The sequence below is a fragment of the Dioscorea cayenensis genome, chromosome 11 (genome assembly GCF_009730915.1).
Source record: "Dioscorea cayenensis subsp. rotundata cultivar TDr96_F1 chromosome 11, TDr96_F1_v2_PseudoChromosome.rev07_lg8_w22 25.fasta, whole genome shotgun sequence".
Lineage (NCBI taxonomy): Eukaryota > Viridiplantae > Streptophyta > Magnoliopsida > Dioscoreales > Dioscoreaceae > Dioscorea > Dioscorea cayenensis.
Window position 1 is genome coordinate 9,720,186 of NC_052481.1, and position 22,171 is coordinate 9,742,356.

Below are 22,171 nucleotides of genomic sequence, written 5' to 3' on the forward strand. Positions count from 1 at the left end.
CATTAAATCATCATTTACTTATATATGGATTTGTGCGTATTTACCGTTAATTATTGTATATAATTACTATTTGACATTATTTATTGATTTTTAGTGGAGTATTATGCATAAGATAGCCATTGGATGCAAATCTAACAGCATGTGGGAGTGGGACACCCATAAATTTGATATTTAAAACTGTTTTTGGATGATGTGCCTTTTTTAAAAAAAAACTTAATTGTAATATCTGTCTATATATATTATTTTTTATGATTATTTTTACTTATCTATTTTAATTAAATTATATAGATTAAAAAATAAGTTAAAATTGGTTGGTAATTTAAAATTTATAAAATTTATATTAATTTTCTAAAATTATATTTATTTAAAAAATAAATTTTAAAAAATAATATTTAATATTTTACAAATTTTTAAATCAACAAGTAAGAAAATTCAAAGAAAATCCCTAAAACGAGACAAATAATAATATTTTTGGTACTGTAGAACAACTTAAATTTGAAATCTAGGGTTGCGTGTAAATGATGGGCCCTCCTTTAAATATACCTAATTGTAATGTATATGTATACATATATACATAATAGTACATTATAATATTTTAATATAATATATATATTTTTATATTTATAAATTTTAATAAATATATATATATATATATATATATCTCTTCATGCACTCTCTCTCTCACACTCTCTCTCTCTCTTCTGTGTTTCCAGTGGCCACCATCAAAGAATCCATAACTATCACAACGTCTTCTCTTTCATTGCTACAAAGCTTCGCTCCATCCTCAATCCCTTCTCATCTCCTCCTCCTCTCATGATCCCTTGATCCATCCTCGGATCGGAGGGCAGGGAATGGGAGGCCGGGATCTTCACCCACTCTGCTGCATCTCCATCGACTGCTCCGGGATCCACGCCGGCGAATGCTCTCCGCTCCCTCCTCTGCCCCGATCCCACTCTTGTGCTGCCGCATCGGAAGTGTCCGTTGCCGGAGTGCTCTACAAATGGACCAATTACGGCAAGGGATGGCGCCCCCGCTTGTTCTCTCTCCGCAATGGCATTCTCTCCTACTCTAAGATCCGACGCCGGGATGACCTCCTCCTAGGTAGCGCCTCCTCCTCCGACGTTCGTGTCATCGGCCACTCCTCTGCTCGCCTTCTAGCTGGCGCCGGCGGCGGAGCCAAGCCGAAGAAACCTGCCGGCATTGTTCATCTCAAGGTATGACCTTTATCTCCTCGAAAACTTGATTGTGAACTGCTTCTTATCGTCGCATCAGATCTATATTGGAAATAGAATAATAATTCCTAATAACAATTTAAAAAAAGGGGGAAAAACGAGAAGAAAGATTGAATCGTATTCCAATGGATTTTGATTCGTGCGGTCATTTTGGTTTTGCGTTCTCTGTTTATTTTCATTTTTTTCCATCTTTATTGGAAATAGAATGATGATTACAAATAATATTTGAAAAAAAAGAGGAAAAAAACGAAAACAAAGATTGAATCGTATTTCAAGGGATTTCGATTCGTGTGGTCATTTTGGTTTCGCATTCTCTGTTTAGACTTTTTCCGTTTATTTTTGAGGACTGTTTCAACTAAGAGATCTCAGTCAGTAGCTTTTGCTCTTAAATATGAGTGTTTCTTTGTTGGGTGGGGTCGCGTCACCGCTGGGAGGTGCGGGAAAGCAATGGCTTTGGGATAAGATGGGGAGATGGACAGATGTGGGTCATCATCGCTGCTGAAGCTGGAAAGGCGTTTGCAGTGCAGCACACTGCTCTGTTTTTGAGGAAATTTGGGGGTTTTTGAGCATCGGTGTGGTTTAGGTGTGAACCTGTGGTTTATCACATCTTAGATCATCTGGGAGTTAGATCTTTTTGGTCTATAGTGCCTGGATTTGTCAAAGAGTCTTCCTTTTTCAGTGTTCTGGCTTGGTGGATGTGCTGTTTTCTCTGATCTATCATTTTCTCCTGCTCAGCGCTTTTTTCTTCACTCACTCTTGTGTGGTCAGTAGCCGTATGTTTGGCGCTATTGAATCCCTTTTTCTGCTGAAACTGAGGTCAGCAACATGCCTCATCTAGTTCGAGGTTTCTGCTTTCTCAGTTGTGTCCTATTCAAATGAGTTTTTTGTTTTATCTCTTTAAATGATATTAAAGAGCATGTGAAGAATATCACAGTATTATTTCCATGGCATTCTACATTCTTTTTGTGATAATTTCTATCAGGAATAATTGCTGAACTTTAATTGGTTTCAGATCTCATCTTTTCGTGAGAGCCAGTCTGATGATAGACGTTTTTATGTATTTTCTCCTACAAAGACTCTTCACTTAAGAACTGATTCAAAGGCGGACCGCAAAGCTTGGATTGAGGCTTTGGTGTTGGCGAGAAGTGTGCATCCTTTGAGAACACTAAGTGAAAAGGCATCTTTTCTTCTTGGGGATGTTTCTTTTTCCACTGAAAAGCTTAGGGATCGTATGCAGATGGAGGGATTTGACGAGGCAGTCGTCAATGATTGCGAGCAAATCATGCTGTCAGAATTTTCAGAGTTTCAGAGACAGTTAAAGCTTCGTTACGAAGAGCATTTAAATTTCCTCGGTGCATTTCAGCAGCAGTTGGAGGTATATCCTTTGATTCTCGGTTGTGTAATTCATGCTTTTCCAAAATGTTAAATATGTATTATTAAGGAACATTTCAGACTTCACATTAAATCACATTAGAAGGATGATAAATTTTTCCCTTGTTAATGGAGAGGTTGAGGGATGAACCCCTTCTCACAACTTTGGTTGGGGTGAGTAGCTGGTCCACTTTTATCACAAAAAAAAAAATAAAAAAAAATAAAAAATAAAAAATTAGAAACCAACACTTATAGAACTATGATTGAACAGTGATCTATTTTCCGCATTAGATCTCTACGTTGAGAATTTCATCTTAGTGTTTTCTTCCATTACAACTTTTTTTGTTCATGAGAACATACAATTTTGGTTTCCTAGTGTATCATCATAATTTATAATGTAGCTCTGTCTGGTGTCTTGAATTTCAGCAAAGATGATCCTCATTTTCTTTTTACCCATTTTAACAAGACCCTAATTCATGCATTCACATAAAGCATCTTTTATGTACAGGAGAAAGAGTTTTTAAACTTAAATAAATGTTTATTTGTTTGTGAAGAAATTTAGGACTAAAACTGTGCCTGCTCTAGTTGGTTGGGAATTTGGTACATATGAATTTGTATATTTCTACCATTTGTATTCTAAACTGAGGCTACCATGAATTTATAAAAATGAGAAAAACATATACTTGTATTGCAACTTTGAACAATACTAGGTTGAATGATAAGACCAAGCTTTACGCTATTTTTTATTAAAGAAAAATATGCACATAAAATGGTTGCCTAGATGTTTGAAAAGTACATCTCTGCTCTTCCCTGATTTTTATCTCTAGCTTCAATCAAATTATTGAATGGTAAAAATTCTGGAATTAGCGTGTTATAATATTCTCTAGACTTCCATGATTTGAAATTTATAATCAATATATCATGAATTAGTATTTATAAATGATTTCTTATTGTTTGTGTTTTTTTTTAAAGAAAAGGTATCATTAATGTAATCTGATCTGTGCATGATGAGGAAATCTAATTTACGTCATTGCAATTTTTCAAGTCCTTTTTTTCTGAGAAAGGACTCTTATACAGAAAGTTGTGTTGTACATTCATTATACATAGTTCAAAATTGTTTGTTTATTCTGGAATTTTCTGGTTCCATGCTCCATACTGCTTTTATTGACTTTGCTTTACCAATGAGTAGCATGTTTCTGTCGAAAGAAGTAATAGTGAAAATTGTAATATGTAGGAGTATGGTATTGGTTTGCTTGCATTTTGAATTTTGAATATTTCTTATACAACCAAGAAACAGTATAGTTGATGAATCTCAAAGTTATACATATTCTTCTGTTCTGCTTTGACAATGCAGGAAGTTAATGCAGTAGACGAAATGGGAACAGGCCATGATAGTCATCTGCAGTTATTTAAGCGTGAATTCTCCAGCTCCAGGAATGGAAAATATAGTGGTATGCCTTTTTTTTTTGAAGATTATTTTTATGAAACCATAGGGGTAAATTCATATTATTGCAATTGACTGGCACAAAGTCGTTTTTGCCACATTTTGGGTTTTCTGATTACGAAGATCAGTCAAAGCTATTTTCATTAACATGTGGTTTGATTATTCTAAAATTGTGTATGTTTTGTTAGACTTGCTATTAGGAAAGCTTTACTTTAATGTCTAATTGTTGTTATTTTTTCTTTCCCTTTTTTTTGTATATTCTTTTGTTTATCCCAAATGTTTTGATTTCCATCATGCAGAAAGTCTTGTACCCACACTCATATTGTATTTTACCAGTTTGTTTAGACTTAAATTTCTGCTTTGATAAAAATGTTTGGTCCTGTTCCTGTTGTGGGAACATTATTAGAAGAGTTATGTGCTAAATTTGACAAACTATTTTACCTCTAGGGTCTATGCCATAGTCAATTTGGCCAAGATTGAGGCACCAATTATTTGGGAGAACTCAAAAAAATTTCTTCCTCTATCTTGGTAATCAGTAAATATAAAATAGCATACTTTTTTTTTCTTTTTTTTTTTCTTTTTTTCAAACACTTAATATATGCTTCGGCAAATTATTACCCTTGGTATAAGACTTGGTTAATTATTCTCAAGGCATTTGGATGAGCTAACTAACTGGGGATAACCTGGGTTATTCTGAGTTATTCTTAGTTTTCTAACAAAATGGAGGGCTAACTTAAAACAGGAATAAATTTTTGAAAAAAAATATTTAATTATAGTAATATTAGTCATTATTGATATTAATCATTGACTATACTAGTACTACTTGAATTGAGAAGTATCTGTTTTGTAGTATTATCCAAGGTAAAGCTCATCACAACTGGATTTAACTTCAAAAGTTTTTCTGCCAAACCAAATTCATTCTAAAACCCTTATTCTAGTTTATCCCTACTTATTCCAGCCACAATAGAACACCATCTATATGATTCAACCTCCTTTAATTATGTCTATGATTATTCTATCAAATTTGTGGAAATTTTCCTTTTCTTTTTGAGTGCTTGGGTTCTAGCAGGACATCTTTGATGATTAATGTTTCATTGACTGAACTTTTTGTTTCGTCTTGGTACATGAGAGTTGATCTATTATTTAATCATTATGGTAGATTAGAGCACACTTACTTTTGCACTGTGAGGTCATTGCCTCCTTTCCACAAAAGCTAGCACCAACAGCCACTCTTTTCCTCTTACAGTTCTAACTTCATACTCATTTCTGGTGCCTTAGCATGCCTTTTAACCTATGGCCATCCTTTAGCTTTTAGCAGGATGAACCAATTTATGTGATTTTGTTGGATGCGTTTGATGACTACGTTACCTTTTTTGGAAAAAGTACATTACTAGTTCTTGACGCCTTATTCTTGTCACATGTTGGAGATTAGTGCAACATGAGATTGTGGTGAGTTCCCTATATGTAGTAGGATGACATGATGATGAGAGAGGAAAAAAGAGAAAAGCTGTCGATTGCATGACATTATTCTCCTAAGGCATGTTCCTGTTCGTTGGGAAGGTCTATATTTGTTTTAGCACTAACATGGATGCTTCAAATATCTTGTTGATGCTCATGCAATTCATGGTTATTTTATTTGATTTTTTTTCTTTATAATAAACTGATTCCCATGTATCTTATGGTTTCAGAGTACAGTACAACAGAATCATCTGATGATATAGAAAAGCAGGAGCTTTATGAATTGTCAGATGAAGATGAGCCTATCTACTTTGACACTGAAGATTGTTTCAAGGATTCTTCTATTCCTTGTATCTCCATAGAAAAGGTTTCAGAAGATGGGAACCAGAGCTCTAGACACAAGAGTTATTCAAATGATGTTAAGACAATAAAAGTTGAGACACCAGTTGCTGATTTTCCATGCATAGAACGGCGTAGGAAATTGCCAGAACCTGTTGAGAAGGAAAAAGGTGTTAGCCTTTGGTCAATGATCAAGGATAATGTTGGGAAGGATCTCACTCGAGTCTGTCTTCCAGTCTATTTCAATGAACCACTATCATCCCTTCAAAAGTGCTTTGAGGACTTGGAATATTCATATCTCTTGGACCAAGCTTATGAATATGGAAAAATGGTAAGATCATACTTGCAAGTGTGTTTTACTCTTGATTTTACCAATTTGTGGATTACTTTTTGTTTCCAAAATATCCTAACTTTTCTGAATACATTGGTTTATGATATCTTTTTCTAGATTGCTGTTGATCATTCTTATTTTTGTTACATGAGTTACTGAAGAGTTATTTCTTTCATCGTATATTCTTAAGATAATTGATACCATAATCTGATGTTTGTAAAAAATCAGGTTATTTTTCATAATATGTCATTTGTGTTGCAAGGGTTACCACTTCAGAAATTTATATGTTTCTGTATTTTTTATGTTAGCTTATTTTATTTTATTTGTTATCAGAGTAGGGTAGCTTTTACTATTTTTTAGATTAATTATTTCTAGAGTTTTTTTCTTAATAAGCTCATGGATCCAGAAAAGTATTCTGTTAAAATCACCTTTTTATAGTAACAATTTCTGAATGATTAAAAATTATTCTGTAACAATCATTCAAGTTTTCTCTCATGGAAGTTCTTGAAATACGTCAGACATTCTGCAGTTGCTTTATAAGTGAAGTTTGAACAGAAGTGATTTGTTCCATTTTTATTAATATTTCTCTTGAGCAACACTTCTATTAAATATTATTGTTTATTACAGTGCCATTTGCCTTTGATAGAAATACAATTCAGAATAGTTGCTATACTGTTTTTTTTTTTTTAATTACTTGTTTGGATATGGAAGGGAAAGCACCTTGAGAGCAAATGCTATATGAGGTTGTTGATGCCTTGTATATCATACAAAATCTCTATAAGGAAATGGTACATTTTGGGTTATGTCTGAGGATTGTGGTGATGAGATCAGTGGGAAAACTCTGGATGAGGAAACCAAAGAAAAAAAGAAGAAAAAGGAGGGTGCTCATAATAGCAATGATAAAGGCACCAGAAGATTGAGTAGTTATGGGTAGTTTACTTTCCAGTAAGAGAGGAAGCCATGTATTAGTAGATCTGTCATAATAGGGGTGTCTTGAGGGGGGGTGGGTTATGCAGATTTGATTTGTCCCTTTTCTTTTAGCCTTGCCAATAATGAGACCTAATCAGCATGGGTGCCAATTAGGTATTTCAAATATTCTGTTCTTATGATCCTGTTGCATCTAACTTGTTTTCATGCGATTCAGTTGATGTAGAGATGCTATTATGGCATAGAATAAAACTTTAGAGTCATGCTATCACCACCTCAAATGTGTTTACTTATGCTGGAGTTGTGCATTCTGTTGTCTAGGGAAACAGTTTAATGAGAATTCTCAAAGTAGCTGCTTTTGCAGTCTCCGGATATTCCTCATCTGATGGGCGACTCTGCAAACCATTTAATCCATTGTTAGGGGAAACTTATGAAGCTGACTTCCCTGAAAAAGGGATTCGTTTCTTCTCAGAGAAGGTCAGTTTGGGCGTTATGTGAATTAACTTGGAATGTTTTTTCTTGAAAGAATTTGCATATTGCCTTTTTGTTGCTCAACTTGCATTTCTTAATTCATTGACTTGGCGCCAATATTTTAAGAACTGAATTTCAACTTGCTAGTGTTGGTTTGCAAAGAATAGGATTATTTTACTTAGGTTATTGTCATTGGGGCAACCAGTAGCTAGCTTGAACAATGATAGATAACTGCCTAATTTAGCGGGTATTATAATGTATCACAGTTATATTCTAAGGGAGTGTGATATAAATTTGACAATTTGGCATTTGCAGGTAGTGTGAGAACTGAAGTTAGAAATTTCATTTGCCCTGAACATTACTGATCAGTTTTATTGAAAATGAAGTACCAAGATGTTTGTTTACTTCTTTAGCTTTCTATTCAACATAAAATTGAATATAGCATGGAGAAAAAAATGTTTGACATGGTGAAGATGTAATGTGAGGCTGACGTAGGAGAAGGCATTATTCATAAACCCTAATTAATTTGTGCATGTAAACTTTAGATGCATATATTGAAGTATTTTTAAGATCAATGAAGTGAAAAAATGACCATATTTTGCGAATTGGATGATTGTATTTCTGATGTTCAAGTAAATACAGACAAAAGAAGTATGAGAACTGTAACTGTGTGTTTATATGGTAATGGCATACTATCATCTAACTTTTTCGAGGTTTCTTGGATTTTATGAGTCTCTGAATTTAGATTGTGTCAGAATTTACTGAATATTTAACTGGTTTGGAAGGATGGCCGAAATGCATTTAGAAACTTTAGATTGACTCCTTTCTCTAGTACCTATTGAAATTTTGGTTAGTGTGCACCTTGCCTTTCTTAACACAGACCATCAACTTCTTTAATTCAGATGCACCAGAGGCTTTTGTATTTGGATATTAGCTTTCGTCATTTCCATTAATAGGTTAGCCACCACCCCATGCTCATTGCCTGCCATTGTGAAGGCAAACACTGGAAATTCTGGGGTGACAGCAATCTCAGATCAAAGTTTTGGGGGCGATCTATCCAGCTAGATCCTGTGGGTGTTTTGACCTTGGAATTTGATGATGGTGAAATATTCCAGTGGAGTAAGGTATGCAGCTTCAATCCTTTTTCAAGGCTGAAATGGAGTCAGCCTTGCAGTCACATGATTTTCCGTAACATAACTTAATTTGCCGATTAATTTTTCTGCCTACCTCAGGTTACAACAACTATCTACAACCTCATTCTGGGTAAAGTTTACTGTGGTCACCATGGGACAATGAACATACAGGGTAACCGACAATATTCATGTAAACTCAAGTTCAAAGAGCAATCTCTCTTGGATCGCAACCCTCGTCAAGTGAGGCATTTATGAATGTTTGCCATTGTATGTTTACCCTTTCCATTGAATTCTCACAGAGATGCATTGTTATTTCTGAATACAGGTGCAAGGCATCGTTTTGGATAAAGCACAAAATAAAGCTGCCACTTTAGTGGGAAAATGGGACGACAGTATGTACTACACCCTGGATGAAAATTTGCCCAAGATTACGGGTTCCCATCCTGTGAATGATCCATTCTTATTATGGAAAAGGAATGATCCCCCTGCTAATCCAACTCGTTACAAGCTATCATCTTTTGCTATCACTCTAAATGAGCTAACATCAGATCTGCAGGTGCAAATAACATGGATAACTTCTTATTTATTTTACTTTTCTAACTCTTAGTTTATGTTGTGTTCGTATTCCTGATCCACTGGTTTTTTATCTATTGGTTTGAAGGACAAACTCCCTCCTACTGATTCAAGGCTTCGTCCAGATCAACGGCACCTTGAGAATGGTGAATATGAGAAGGCTAACAGTGAAAAATTGAGACTGGAGACACGGCAGCGAATGGTAATCTCTCTCTCTCTCTCTCTCTCAATCACTCACTCACTCACTGAGACTCACATATAAACACTTTTAAGTGTGATTATCTCTGTATCCTCAACATTTTGTGTGCGTAATTGCTAAAAGCTGAAGTGAAAAACACACGCACAGACAGAGCACAATATCTCTTTGTCCTTGTGTTTTTCATCCTTAATTGTTAAAAGTTGAAGTAATACACATACTTTTGCATGTTTGATTAAAAAAAAAAAAAAAAATTCAAATGAGAACTTATGAAGGAGCATGCTATTATTAATTTGCAGTCAAGGAAGTTGCAAGAAAATGGCTGGAAACCTAGGTGGTTCCAAAAGGACAATGAAGATGGAACGTATCGTTATGTAGGTGGATATTGGGAAGCAAGAGAGCAGAAAAACTGGGATGGATGCCCAAATATTTTTGGTGAATTTTTGGACCAAGTAGATGATCATACTAAAGGCACAAATAATAGGTAATTGCTGCTATCACATTGATTTCTGGTGCCTCTGATTTACTTGCAGTTACATTTCTGCATAATTGAATCTTAATCAAACTGCTCATATTAACATTATTCTTGCTTTTTTTCCCCTAAGTGGGAGAGCCGGAATTATACTTTCGCGTAATAGAGCAAACTATCGAATGCCATGATTATTTGAAATACAGCATTGATGTTTGTCAATCTCTTATCGTTACGGTTGGTACAACTAGTTAAGTACTTAGGCAGGTCTGTCTTGATTGTTGTGGGGAAAATTTTTTTAATGTGTCAAGGTGAAAAACACTTGGAAGGCTTAGCTAAATAAATACTTGATTAAATTAAATTAGGGAAGAGGCCTTGCTTGATTTCTCTTGATACTTGATTAGTGTGAAATCAAGAAGAACGACAACAGAAGAATTTTAAATGCCCTAATGAAATTTTCATCTCTGGTTTTAACTTTTATCTTTTGAGTTGTTACCACCTTGGAAAAGCTAATCGAAGATTTTGCGTACACGCTATAACCTTAATATTGAACGTGTAATTAACTTTTTTAAACACCTAAGTTTAGTACCATCTTCTGGATTGATGATTAGGCAGTTGGGAGTCAGATTTTTGGTTGACTAGTTGGAAAATTTTGTGAAATTTGTTGGCTTTTAATTAATTTTTTTTCTTCAGAAGTATTTATGTTCGTTTGGCCTAATTCTGATCAGGATTAAAACTTCTAATGACACTAATGGGATGTTTTTTGTTCATTTAGCTATCTAATTTTGACTTTAAAACTCAGAAATTTTGTTTGCTTTTATTCTCACAGTCAAACAGCTGGGTTTATATATATATATATATAGTTTGATAAGAAAAAAACATATAAAATCTAAAATTTCATGGCATGGTATTAAAATAATAAACATAGCGTTTGTTTAGAAAATTAGGCCATAGACAGTGGAGAATTTTTTTTCCTCATGATCAAAATCTAAAATAGATTTGAGTGAGTTTTCTTCTGAATTTCCAAATCCTTTTTTGTGAGAAAAAAAATGGTATTTATACCTCTATAAGAATTTTAACTCTGAAAACAACACTCAATTTATGCATAATTATAAGTAATTTATTGAAATTATTTTAGTAAATTAACAAAATTTCGATGGAGTGGAGAATAGTTCATCTAACATTAAAAAACTTTCTAGAGACAGACTTGCTTCTTTTTGTTTTTGTTTTTTTGTCATTGTGTTTACTCTCTTTTCCAAGTGGGAGGGACGAGAAGAAATAAAGCATTTATATTTTATTATTATTTTTCTTTAAAATATAACGTTTAGTATTGTGGTAATCTTATATCTTAGGGTGCATTTAGTTTGCGAAATGAGTATGAGGAAATGAGAAAAGTAATGAATACGAGATTGAAAAGAGTAACATGAATGACATTAATAGAAATGAAAAATATTTTTGGTCGAATAGGCGATTTATTAAAAAATAAAAAATAATTTATTGGGAATGAGAAAAATAATGGAATGATATATAATAAAATTATTTTTATTTTTTTAATATAAAAAATATTTTTTTTTGTTTATAAAATATTTTTAAGGTCATTATTTATTTTAATTATTAGAATTAATTATTTAAATTATTTATTTTAATTAACTAGATTACCAAGGTGAAAAATGTTTTTTTCACTTTAATTATTATGATTAAATATCTAAATTAATCTAAATCAATAATTAATCACTTTAATTATCATAATTTAATATTTAATTTCATCTATTTAAAATAAATATTTACTCAATATATAATTATCATATAATGATTATAATTAAATATTATTTATTTTAATATTAATATATCTATATTTAATTAGTGTATTAATATATCCTTATATACATATATACACAATGGAGGGTACGTAAAAAGGGCATTACATGTCTATATCTGTTCCATTCGCCTCCATTTCCCTTATACTTATATACACAATGGAGGGTACGTAAAAGGGCATTACATGTCTATATCTATTCCATCCGCCTCCATTTCCCTTATAATGGATGGAATGGTGATCATTTCGGGTATCTCATTAGCTTCCCCTCTTTTTAAACCAGTTTTTTTCTCATATTTTCTATCAGTTTTAATGGTAAAGAACTATTCGTACACATCTTTTTAGATAATATAAATTCTTCCCTCGTCAAGGGGTTTTGAAGTAATATTGTATATAGATACCAGCTTAGTTTTGAAAGGTTTTATAAATATTTATTAGGTAAATAAATAAGTATATTTATTTTTTTAATTATTAATATAATATTGATATAAATAAAAACTTAAATATTATTAAAAATATTTAAATTTGGTTTTTAAAACACTCAATTGCAGGTTATGTATTTGCTTTAATAGTAGGTATGTATGTATAAATAATACCATCTTCTCAACAAATCAAAATATAAGCACAGCCAAATAAGCCCACTCCAAACAAAAGTCACATTTGATTTTCCTCCGCCATTAAAGCACCGTCCATTCTCTAAGGGTGCATCCATAAGGGTGCGTTTGGATGCATGCAATCATTACCTTGGGGAAGGAAATCATTGATTATATATTCCTTTCCCCTTGTTTGGATGTTATTTTATGCAAGTAATCATTGAGGGTTGGTGGAATTCATTACCTCCACCAAAGGAATAAATCATTTCCCTGTTTATATAGATTTTTTTAATCTTAGTTCTAATCCAATTATGATTTTATTTCATGATGTGAATAAAAGAGGGAGATAATTATGAAGAGAAGGGATAATCTTTAAGAATCTCCCAATATCTTTTCTTAATTCAAATATAAAAAAAAATAATGATAACCATCCTTATCCAAGAGGATGGTTGGATATAAAATAATCGTTTTTAATAAAAAAAATACGCAATAATAAAAAAAAGAAATGAAGGTTAAAAAAAAAAATCTAAGTTTTTAAGAAAAGGATAAATCCTTTAATCTCCCAATTAGGATTGTTGCATGATAAAAAAAATCGGATTTATTAAAATAAAAAATAGTAAGTAAATAAATCCAAAAAAAAATAATAAATAAAAAAAATTAAAAAAATAATGATTCGGATAAAAAATATCCGGATGTTAAAAAAAAAAATTTTATAATGATAAAAAGGGATTAATATATATATATATATATATATATATATATATATATATATATATATATATATATATAATCGGAATAAATTTCATGAAAAAAGAGGATAATGATGATTCAAAATTCATAAAAAAAAGAGGAATATAATAAAATATAATAAAAATCCCGGATTTCATGAAAAAAACAACAACTGGGTGAAAGTCGAAAAAAGGATCAAGAGACAAGGAGGAGAAGAGATAGAAAAGAAGGAGATGAAAAAGAGATAGACAAGAAAGTGACAGAGAAGAGAGACACTAAAAACAAAAAAAAGGAGAAGAGAGATCCCAGAGGAAGGAAGACAAGAGAAGAGAAGAAAGAGGGAGAGATAATACGAGGAACGGAGTAAAAAAAAACACTCTTCGGGTGGAGAAAGAACGAGGTAAGATATTTAAAAATCATCTGGGATTAATATGCATGGACGCATGGATGCATGGCAGATACAAAAAATCAAATTATATATATATATTCATCCTCAAATCTTTTGCATTGAATGTCTTCTGTTTGTGCATGTATGCCTATTATATGATCATGACATGCATGTTCCTTTTATATGATCATTGCATATGATGATGGTTCTTTATATACATGCATGTTTATTTTATATGATCATTGTTCTTTATATATTTAAATTTTTTAAAAAAAATATATATATGAGGCATACATGGTATCATGCGTTCATGTGAGCATATCTCTTTTGATTTCTCTCTCTATCCACTTTTCACTCCCAAACACATTAATCCTAGAAATAGTGTTTATTTTCTAGTGGATAGTCATGTTCTAGTGGATAGTCATGTTCATATATATATGCATTAATGTGACATGGTCCACATCTTGCATGTAATAGCTAGGCCATTGTCATATAGTGTTTATTAACCACGATTAGAGGACGCCAATGCTACGCTTCAAATAAAAGAAAATGAGGAGATTTAGAGAATGTGAAAAGAGAAATGTTTGGAGGATTTATGTGAAAATTGTAGAAAAATATGAAGCTTTGAAATTTTTGGACTTATTTGCAAAATTAGCACAAAAATGCAAAAAATGTGAAGTCTTGGATTTATTTGCAAAAAATTATAAAAAATGAGAAAAGATGAGTTTTGGGGTTTATTTACAAATTTGATCAAATGTGAAAAAAAAGTGAAAAGTTATAGGGCCTAGCTGCATAAATCCTTAGATTCATAGGAATTCAAAGGGGTAATATACAAAAATGCCATGAGAGAGGGGTTAAAATGCAAATGATGGCAAAAAAAAAAATATGAAATTTTAGTGAAAGTTGAGGATATTATTATGAATTTGCAGGCTCACTTCCACAAACTCATGTTGAGGCCAATGTAGTGGTAGAGAGCTCTCTTCGAGAGTTTCCTTATTACCTCTTGAGACTCTCTTGAGTGAAAGAAAAATAAAATGAAGACTATGAATCTCATGTTGAGGCCAATGTAGTGGTAGAGAGCTCTCTTCGAGAGTTTCCTCATTACCTCTTGAGACTCTCTTGAGCGAATAAAGAATAATATGAAGGTTATGAATCTCATGTTGAGGCCAATGTAATGGTAGAAAATTCTCTTCAAGAGTTTCCTCATTACCTCTTGAGACTCTCTTGAGTGAATAAAAATCATATGAAGACTACAAATTTCATGTTGAGTCCAATGTAGTGATAGAGGGCTCTCTTTGAGAGTTTCCTCATTACCTCTTGAAACTCTCTTGAGTGAATGAAGAATATGTTGAAGACCATCAACTCTTGCGTCCCCTCTTGATGAAGTGGAAAATATTTGAGTAAAAAAATTCTTAAGTAACAAAAATCTTTAAAGATTAACACGAACAAATGGGGGTCTTTCTCGAGCAAGGAAAAATTATTGAACAATGCTCACACCTCATATGTCAGAAAAAAAAAGAGGAAAGGAACTCTCTCAAATTTACTAAAAAAAACTCAATTAGTGAAGGAAAAGTTCTTAGGTAATAATGATGAAGAAAAAGGCTTCACAAAGCGTGAGACACCGAGCCTTCAAACTCCAAAAATTAAGTTTATGATTCACAAACAAATAGGGGATCACCGCTCAAAAATTTACAAAAATATTCTTAAAAACAAGTTAAAAGCAATCAAGTTAGTGACCGAATCATATGAATGGTCATGACTCAGAGATGCATAAGTTAAGACTCGGAAGCATAGGAGAGTCGAGGCTTAAAAAAAAATTCAAATAGTGGGACAAGTGAGTTCAGGAATCTTGAGACATCAAAAGTCAAAGATTAAAGATCTTCATGAGTCCAAGACTGAAAGCTTCACAAGTGCGAAATGCCGGAGTTTTCAAAAGCCCAAATCAAATGAAGTCAAGTTTGTGATCCAGTTGATATTCAAGACACAAGCAAGAAAAGTAAGATCAAGGTCAACAAATTCAAAGGAGACATCCTCAGCATGATCTTTGGCGAAAAGTTAGGATAGAACAAAGTCAAAATAGATTCAAATTATGTAAAGCTAGAGAGAGATTAGGGAAAGGGAATTATGGGAGTTAGAGTTTCTAATCTTTGTATTCTCAATGAAATTCATGTAATTGATCAAGTTTATTTTCTCTCATGTTTGTTGTTTCTTATTCACACTTTGTTCTTAATTGGAGGTTCCTATGCATTAGTCTCGGGTAATTAACATTAGAGGCTTGTCTCTTATGAAAGTCATAAACTCACAATCCCTTGGAGTCTAAAAAAAATAGAAAAAATTTTGATTTGTGATCCATATTTTAACCGGTCAATCTTACTTAAAGGCCAGGTAAAAAAAAGGAGCCCACAAAATCTGGCACGCCCGGTGGGACTGACTTTTCCTCCCCTCTTTGAAACAAAGTGTGAATGAGAAATTAAAAAAAAAGTAAAAAAAAAGAGAAAAAGAATCACCTAGTGTTGTTAATGTGATGTTTTCCTTTTTAGGTTTTTGCAATGGCACCAACAAACAACACCAACAATGCAGCTGCATCATGCACCATTTTCCTTGGAGAGGGCACCCAAGTGAAGCTTTCCTATGCTTCTGTCTACACTTGCATTGTTGGAGCTGAGATCAAATTTGGGATTGTCTCAGAGTATGTCAACTTTGTGCCAAGCCCACCATCATCACCAACAGAGGTTCAAGTCCCACGCTTTCCATCAAGGAGACGACGGCCGAATGTTATACCACCTGCTGAGGTCGAAGAAGGCGCCGTTTCAGCTAAACCATCTGTTTTCGACCAACTCACTTTTCCAAAGAAAGTCATGAACATTAAGGGAGGAAAGGATGAAGAAGAGCCTTCATTTACAATCACTGCTAAAGGAGAAGAAAGTGGTATCTTTAAGAAACCCAAGGCTACCCCAACAAAATCCTTTATAATGGGGCACCCAAGATTGACCAAGAGGAAGACACCCTCACCTCAGGAGAAGGCAAGCTTTCTCTCGTTCTAAGACTCAGGGAATGGTTCTATGAGTTCATTCACCAACTCCTTCACACCACTGAGAATGGTGAAAGAGAACTCCAGAATTGGTGAGCTTCAATCTTCACAAAATAGCATGATGAAAGGGGACAGGCCACCGAAGTCCCATAATTGCAAGGGCACTTTTTCCAAGAAGATTTATAACAACTACACCTCCTACAAGAAGCTACAAACTGAAAAGATGACACCGAGGGAGTTTTACCTAAGAAAAAGGAACTTACTCTCAGAATCACGAGCTTCCGTGTTTGATAGGCTTGCATTGCCGAAGAAGGAAGCTTACAAGAAGACCACACCCTCTGCTCATCGTTCAAGGTTCCAGTGGATAAGGAAACCAAATGAAGAAATGGAGGATCTAGAAGTACACACTGTACGTGTGATTACTGAAGGGTCTGAACACCCACCTGAACCAGAGCGTCCCTTCACTAGGATGAGAAAGAAGATAATAGTTGGTACAAGTAGTATGCAAGAAGAAGATCTTAATCAAGCATTACAAGAAAGAGCACAAGAAATAGCAAAATCATTCTCCCAAGCAGCTGGGTTTCAAACTCCTCCTAGGAGGAATAATGATTCAAGTGAGGAAGAAGATGACAACCTAATTTTTACATCAAACAAAGATCCAGTGTTTGCAAGGTTAAAGAAGCAATTGGATCAGAGAGAAAGATCACATATCTATGATGCAGACTGTTGCATCTCTGACTGGTGTGATATCTCGTTTGAGTGATCAAGTCTAGAATCTGCTCCATGATAATTCAAGGGTTCATAGGCAAGCACCATCCGTACAAGTTATCTAAGAAGAAGAAGATGATGAAGAAGAAGTTCTTGGATTGCATGAGCAAGCTGGAACATCGGTAGTGCCAGAGCCAATGATTTCTCGAGAAGAAGTACAAAAGATAGTTGCTGCACAATTAAAACAAGCTAAGGGTGCTACACTAAAAAGTGATGGTGACAAGCCCGACTCAAGCTTTTATGATCAAGTGGCTTATCCTAAGGGGTACAATGTTCCCAAGTTCAAGTAATTTAATGGCTTAGGGAACCCTGATCAACATTTAGCTCATTTCATAACAGCCTGTGGGGACACAAGCAACAACCCATCTTTGTTGTTAAGACAATTTGCTGCTAGTTTAACTAGTGTGGCTTTTGAATGGTATGCAAACCTATAACCTGAATCCATTCAAACATGGCAACAGATGAAGGACTCCTTTAGGGTCCGGTTCGGAGGGGTCACTGATAAAATTATTATAGCTGATTTGGCCAACACACGGCAGAACAAGGATGATAAGGTCATAGATTATGTGATGAGATGGCGCAACCTGAGCATCAAGTTTGAGCAGCCACTTGATCAGATGCAAGCAGTGGGGCTATTGGTGGGGAATATTGATAATTGGATGGCTCCATTTCTCAGCTCATCCGATATTCATACTTTCCAAGACTTAATCTCTCAAGTCAAAAAATTGGAAATAACTAGTCCAAGGGTAGTATCAACAATACAACCCACCAAAGTAGACAAAGAAAAGCCAAGAAAATTAGAAGGTGTTAAGCATGCGGCCTTTGCAACTGATAATGTAAAGGAGGGCACTATATCAACAAATTATGATAAGCCAAAACCACCATCACTTGGGAGTGGAAGTGAACCGCCTAAGCCTGTAAGTTCTCTTCAAGAGAGAATGAGTAAAAAGTATTCCTTTAGAAGAGACTAAGTGATGAAGATATTCAGAGATGCATTGAAGGTGGGCCTACATCTACCGGAGAGCAAGCGACTAGAAGAAGCAGACAAGAAAGATCACCCGAATTTCTGTCCATATCACAGAATATTGGGTCATTCAATTGAGAACTGCTATGTATTTAAAGATTGGATTGAGCGGCAGTATCAGGAAGGGAAGATCACTTTATCTAAAAATGTATTGCTCGATCAATTAACAGAGCATACCAACTATATGTTAGTTGTATTGCAAGAAGAAGCTTTGTGGGGGCAAGATACAGGGGGCATATCAGAAGGCATGCAAGCTGAGGGAGGATTTCAAGTTCCCAAGGAGCCTGCTCCTCTTGGAGTTCCAGAAGGCTTATGGGAAATTTTCATCTCAAAGAAGTCAAGAAAAATGTTGAAGAAGTTGGGAGAGCTCCCTGGTATCAAGTGGCGGAGAGCTCAAGAACCCGATGAGAAGCCCAAGCAAAAAGCCAAGAAGAATACCAAGATCAAGAATAAGAAAAAGAAACAGAAGCAAGTGAGGCCTGCTGAATTCCATTATAAGAAGTCAATTATCGAGGAATATATTGACTCCTTATAAGATTATTAGGAAAAGGAGAGAGCCCTAATTACATTAGGTGATTATTTCCCTGATGAGGTTAAGAAGCTACTCTGAGACTTGGACGAGTCTCAAGATGAAGAGCCCATGGTTGAGACTTGTCGAGTTATTACCATATATGAAGAAGAAGCATGGGATGATGTTGATGATGAAGATGAACTTGGGCTCTGCTATCTAGATGAGGATGATTTTGTACCTGAGCAGTTATATGATAGATGTGGGAGACCATATGTGAGTAAAAAGCAGAAAAAGAAACAGGCTTTTAAGGAAAGGGTTCGAATGGCGAATGCGAGGTTGCAGGAAGCTTCAACACAGTCTTATCAAGGAAACTAGCATTATCCAAAGGAGAAATCAAGAAGAGTACCTAAGTATAAAATACTTAGAAAGGTGATGCCATATGAAGAGATTCCATCCTTCATCAAAGAGGTGACATATGACCTTACTCATCGAAAGCCACATATTCTAGATAGTGATGCCCCTTGGAATGAGTCTGGGATCATAGCCCCTATGAATCTTTCTTTTTGTCAAGAGGAGACACATCCTCAACATAGTGAAGATCGAAGAGTTGACATGGAGGAAGGAAGAGCACCTCATCTTCTAAGCAATATAAGAGATGCGAGCTTCTCCATAAGAAAAGATAAAATTCAAGAATTATTTCAGAAGATGATAGAGGAAGGGTTATTGCTTCTAAAGGAGAAAAGGGATGCTACTACAAACATGAAAAATCATCCTAAGTATTGTCCTTTTCATCATTTGATAGGGCATACACTAGAAGATTGCAATGGTTTCAAAAGCTGGTTACATAAAATACTCAAATCGGGTGCTATAAACCTACCTGAGGAGTGTTTTGAGATGTCAAGTACATGCTATGCCTTGACAATCAAAGGAAGGCATGATAATGGGCGCATCCACCAAGATGAGGAGGAGGAGCCTCGAATGATTAATAACGTGCGAAGGCTTCTCGAGCAAGCACGTGACACTAAAGATAAAGGGAAGGAGAAGATGATTGATGTAAATGAAGACATTGTGCAACCACGCAAGACTTCTACTTCAAAGACACAAGACTATAATATCACTGCCCATTTGAAGAAGATTCCAGCTTAACTAAGTGTTTTTGATGCGCTGATGATGTCACAGGAGCTCAGAGACACATTGATCCATGTCTTGCAAAACCTAGAAGATTATCAAGCTTATTTTGCTGAAGCTCATATGACAGAAGCTCTCTACGCATTTGGCTCTCCGGCGATTAATTTCTCAGAGAATGACTTGTTGTTAGGGACAAAGGAGCACAATAGACCCTTATATGTTACTGGGTCTTGTGATGGGACAAGAGTCAATCGAATCCTCATTGATCCAGGTTCATCAGTAAATTTGATGACACTAAAGACTTTGCATGCCTTGGCATTGGAGACATATCACCTATCAGTTGAAAAGATTGTTGTCTAAGGCTTTAACCAGCATAGTCAAAAGCCCTTTGGTCAATTACTCTCCCTTTTAAGATTGGGAAGCTAATATCAGATGTGAAGTTTCATGTTATCAACATTGATGCTTCCTATAGAGCATTGTTGGGAAGACCGTGGCTCCACGAAAATTATGTGGTTCCTTCCACTTTGCATCAGTGTTTGAAGTACATGAAGGATGATAATGTATACCGCATAGATGGGGAGATTCAACTATTTGGTGTGCATAAAATCAACTATGAGGATGCAAGGTATTTTGTGGATACACCAAAAGGGGGCAAGCTTTCAGCAGCCAAAGATGATGCTCTCATAAAGGTCACTAAAACTACCAAGCTCACTCATAAGAAGGTTTCATTTCTGCCTTTGAAACCGCATTTTGGAAGTGACACAGAGTCTTCCAAAGAAGAAAAAAATCATGAAGACACACAAATTGCTCACTCAACTGCTTGTCGTCACAAGAGAAGCCGGTATTTTGGAAGTGATGGTTCTGACGGAGAAGAAATTTCATTCCTACCAATTAAAAAAGAAGATGATGATGATGAAGTTCCGGTTGAAAGCTCTCTGTATGTTACAAGAATACCGGAGGGCCTTTACAAAGCTCTGGATGAGTTGCATGTTAACTCGGTAGAGCGGCTCATTATCTTTTATGTGCCTTCTCGCCATCAAGAGGAGAGAGGGATTCTTTTCTACAAGCCTAATCCCAATAAATCTGATGATGAAGATATTTTTACGACCAAACCGATGGAAGATGAAGAACCTTGGCCTTTGAGGATTCCAAACTACTATCCTCCTAAGCTAAGAAAATTGATAAAGAAAGCTGGAATTAGTTTGAAGCACTCAAAAGACAGGCATATTTTCTTTGAGAGTCTTTGGCATCCTTTCAAAATTGCTATGCAAGGCCAAGGCTTGAGCAAGAGGGGTCTTGGGTTTCAAGATGAGCAAGTATGTGAATGTCGCATGGTGTCAGCTATTGAAGGGTCGGGTACAAGAGATGAAGATCCAGCTGAAGAAAAGTATCATATGATCACTTTATGAAAGATATAAAATTGAAGGATGCGCCCCCTGAGCTTGAAGATGGAGGGCAAGCTGCAATTGATGAGTTGGTAGAAACCAACTTGGGAAGTGAGGACGATCCTAAACCCACTTTCTTAAGTACACAACTAGCTCAAGAAGAGAAAGAAGCTATTCAAAGCATTCTTGTGGAGTATATTGACTATTTCGCATGGAGCTATAAGGAGATGCCAGGGCTCGACACAGAAGTAGCAGTGCATAAGCTCGCCATTGACCCAAATTTTCCACCAGTAAACAAGCACCAAGAAAGATGAAGTTTGATCTGGAGGAGAGCGTCATTCAAGAAACCAAGAAACTAATCGAAGCTGGTTTCATAAGGGAGGAAAAGTACCCTAATTGGATTGCCAGCATAGTGCATGTCAAGAAGAAGAATGGGCAAATTAGAATATGTGTGGACTTCAGGGACTTAAACAAAGCTTGCCCCAAAGATGATTTTCCACTACATGTTATGGAGATCATGATTGATAACACTTCCTCTTATGAGATATTTTCTTTCATGGATGGTTTCTCTGGGTACAACCAAATTAAGATGGATCCAGAGGATGAAAAGCAAACTGCATTACGGACACCAATAGGCATCTATTGCTATAAGGTTATGCTGTTTGGACTAAAGAATGCGGGGGCAACATATCAAAGAGCCATGATGAAAATTTTTGATGATTTGATTCACCAAGTCGTGGAGTGCTATGTAGACGATTTGGTGGTGAAGACACAATCAAGAGATCGACACCTCAACGACTTGAGAACGGGTTCGATTGTATTAGAAAATACAACTTGAAGATGAACCCTATGAA

The 22,171-nt window shown here is 35.0% G+C and overlaps 1 protein-coding gene across 3 annotated transcripts; it reads left to right on the forward strand.

Annotated features, from left to right (window-relative positions):
- The first annotated feature begins 680 nt into the window (after positions 1–680).
- On the forward strand, positions 681–10,144 carry LOC120272289 (oxysterol-binding protein-related protein 2A-like). Of its 3 annotated transcripts, none has more exons than XM_039279084.1 (10): positions 681–1,214; positions 2,245–2,607; positions 3,958–4,054; positions 5,736–6,175; positions 7,424–7,579; positions 8,530–8,697; positions 8,806–8,946; positions 9,032–9,262; positions 9,368–9,481; positions 9,775–10,144. In XM_039279084.1, exons 1-10 carry the CDS (start codon positions 852–854, stop codon positions 9,961–9,963), a joined length of 2,262 nt encoding a protein of 753 aa, XP_039135018.1. In that variant the 5' UTR covers positions 681–851; the 3' UTR covers positions 9,964–10,144. The 3 variants fall into 3 exon arrangements, with proteins under 3 accessions (XP_039135018.1, XP_039135020.1, XP_039135019.1); XM_039279086.1 differs by lacking the exon at positions 681–1,214 and adding an exon at positions 1,682–2,076; XM_039279085.1 differs by lacking the exon at positions 681–1,214 and adding an exon at positions 1,682–2,048.
- Positions 10,145–22,171: the final 12,027 nt, after the last annotated feature.

What these genes read in the sequence shown, in the direction of transcription:
- LOC120272289 (XM_039279084.1), top strand. Translation starts at nt 852, where the DNA reads ATGGGAGGCCGGGATCTTCACCCACTCTGCTGCATCTCCATCGACTGC. An exon ending in CTTATGAATATGGAAAAATG is followed by an intron (nt 6,176 to 7,423) that starts GTAAGATCATAC and finishes TCTGTTGTCTAG; the next exon opens with GGAAACAGTTTAATGAGAAT. An exon ending in TGGAGACACGGCAGCGAATG is followed by an intron (nt 9,482 to 9,774) that starts GTAATCTCTCTC and finishes ATTAATTTGCAG; the next exon opens with TCAAGGAAGTTGCAAGAAAA.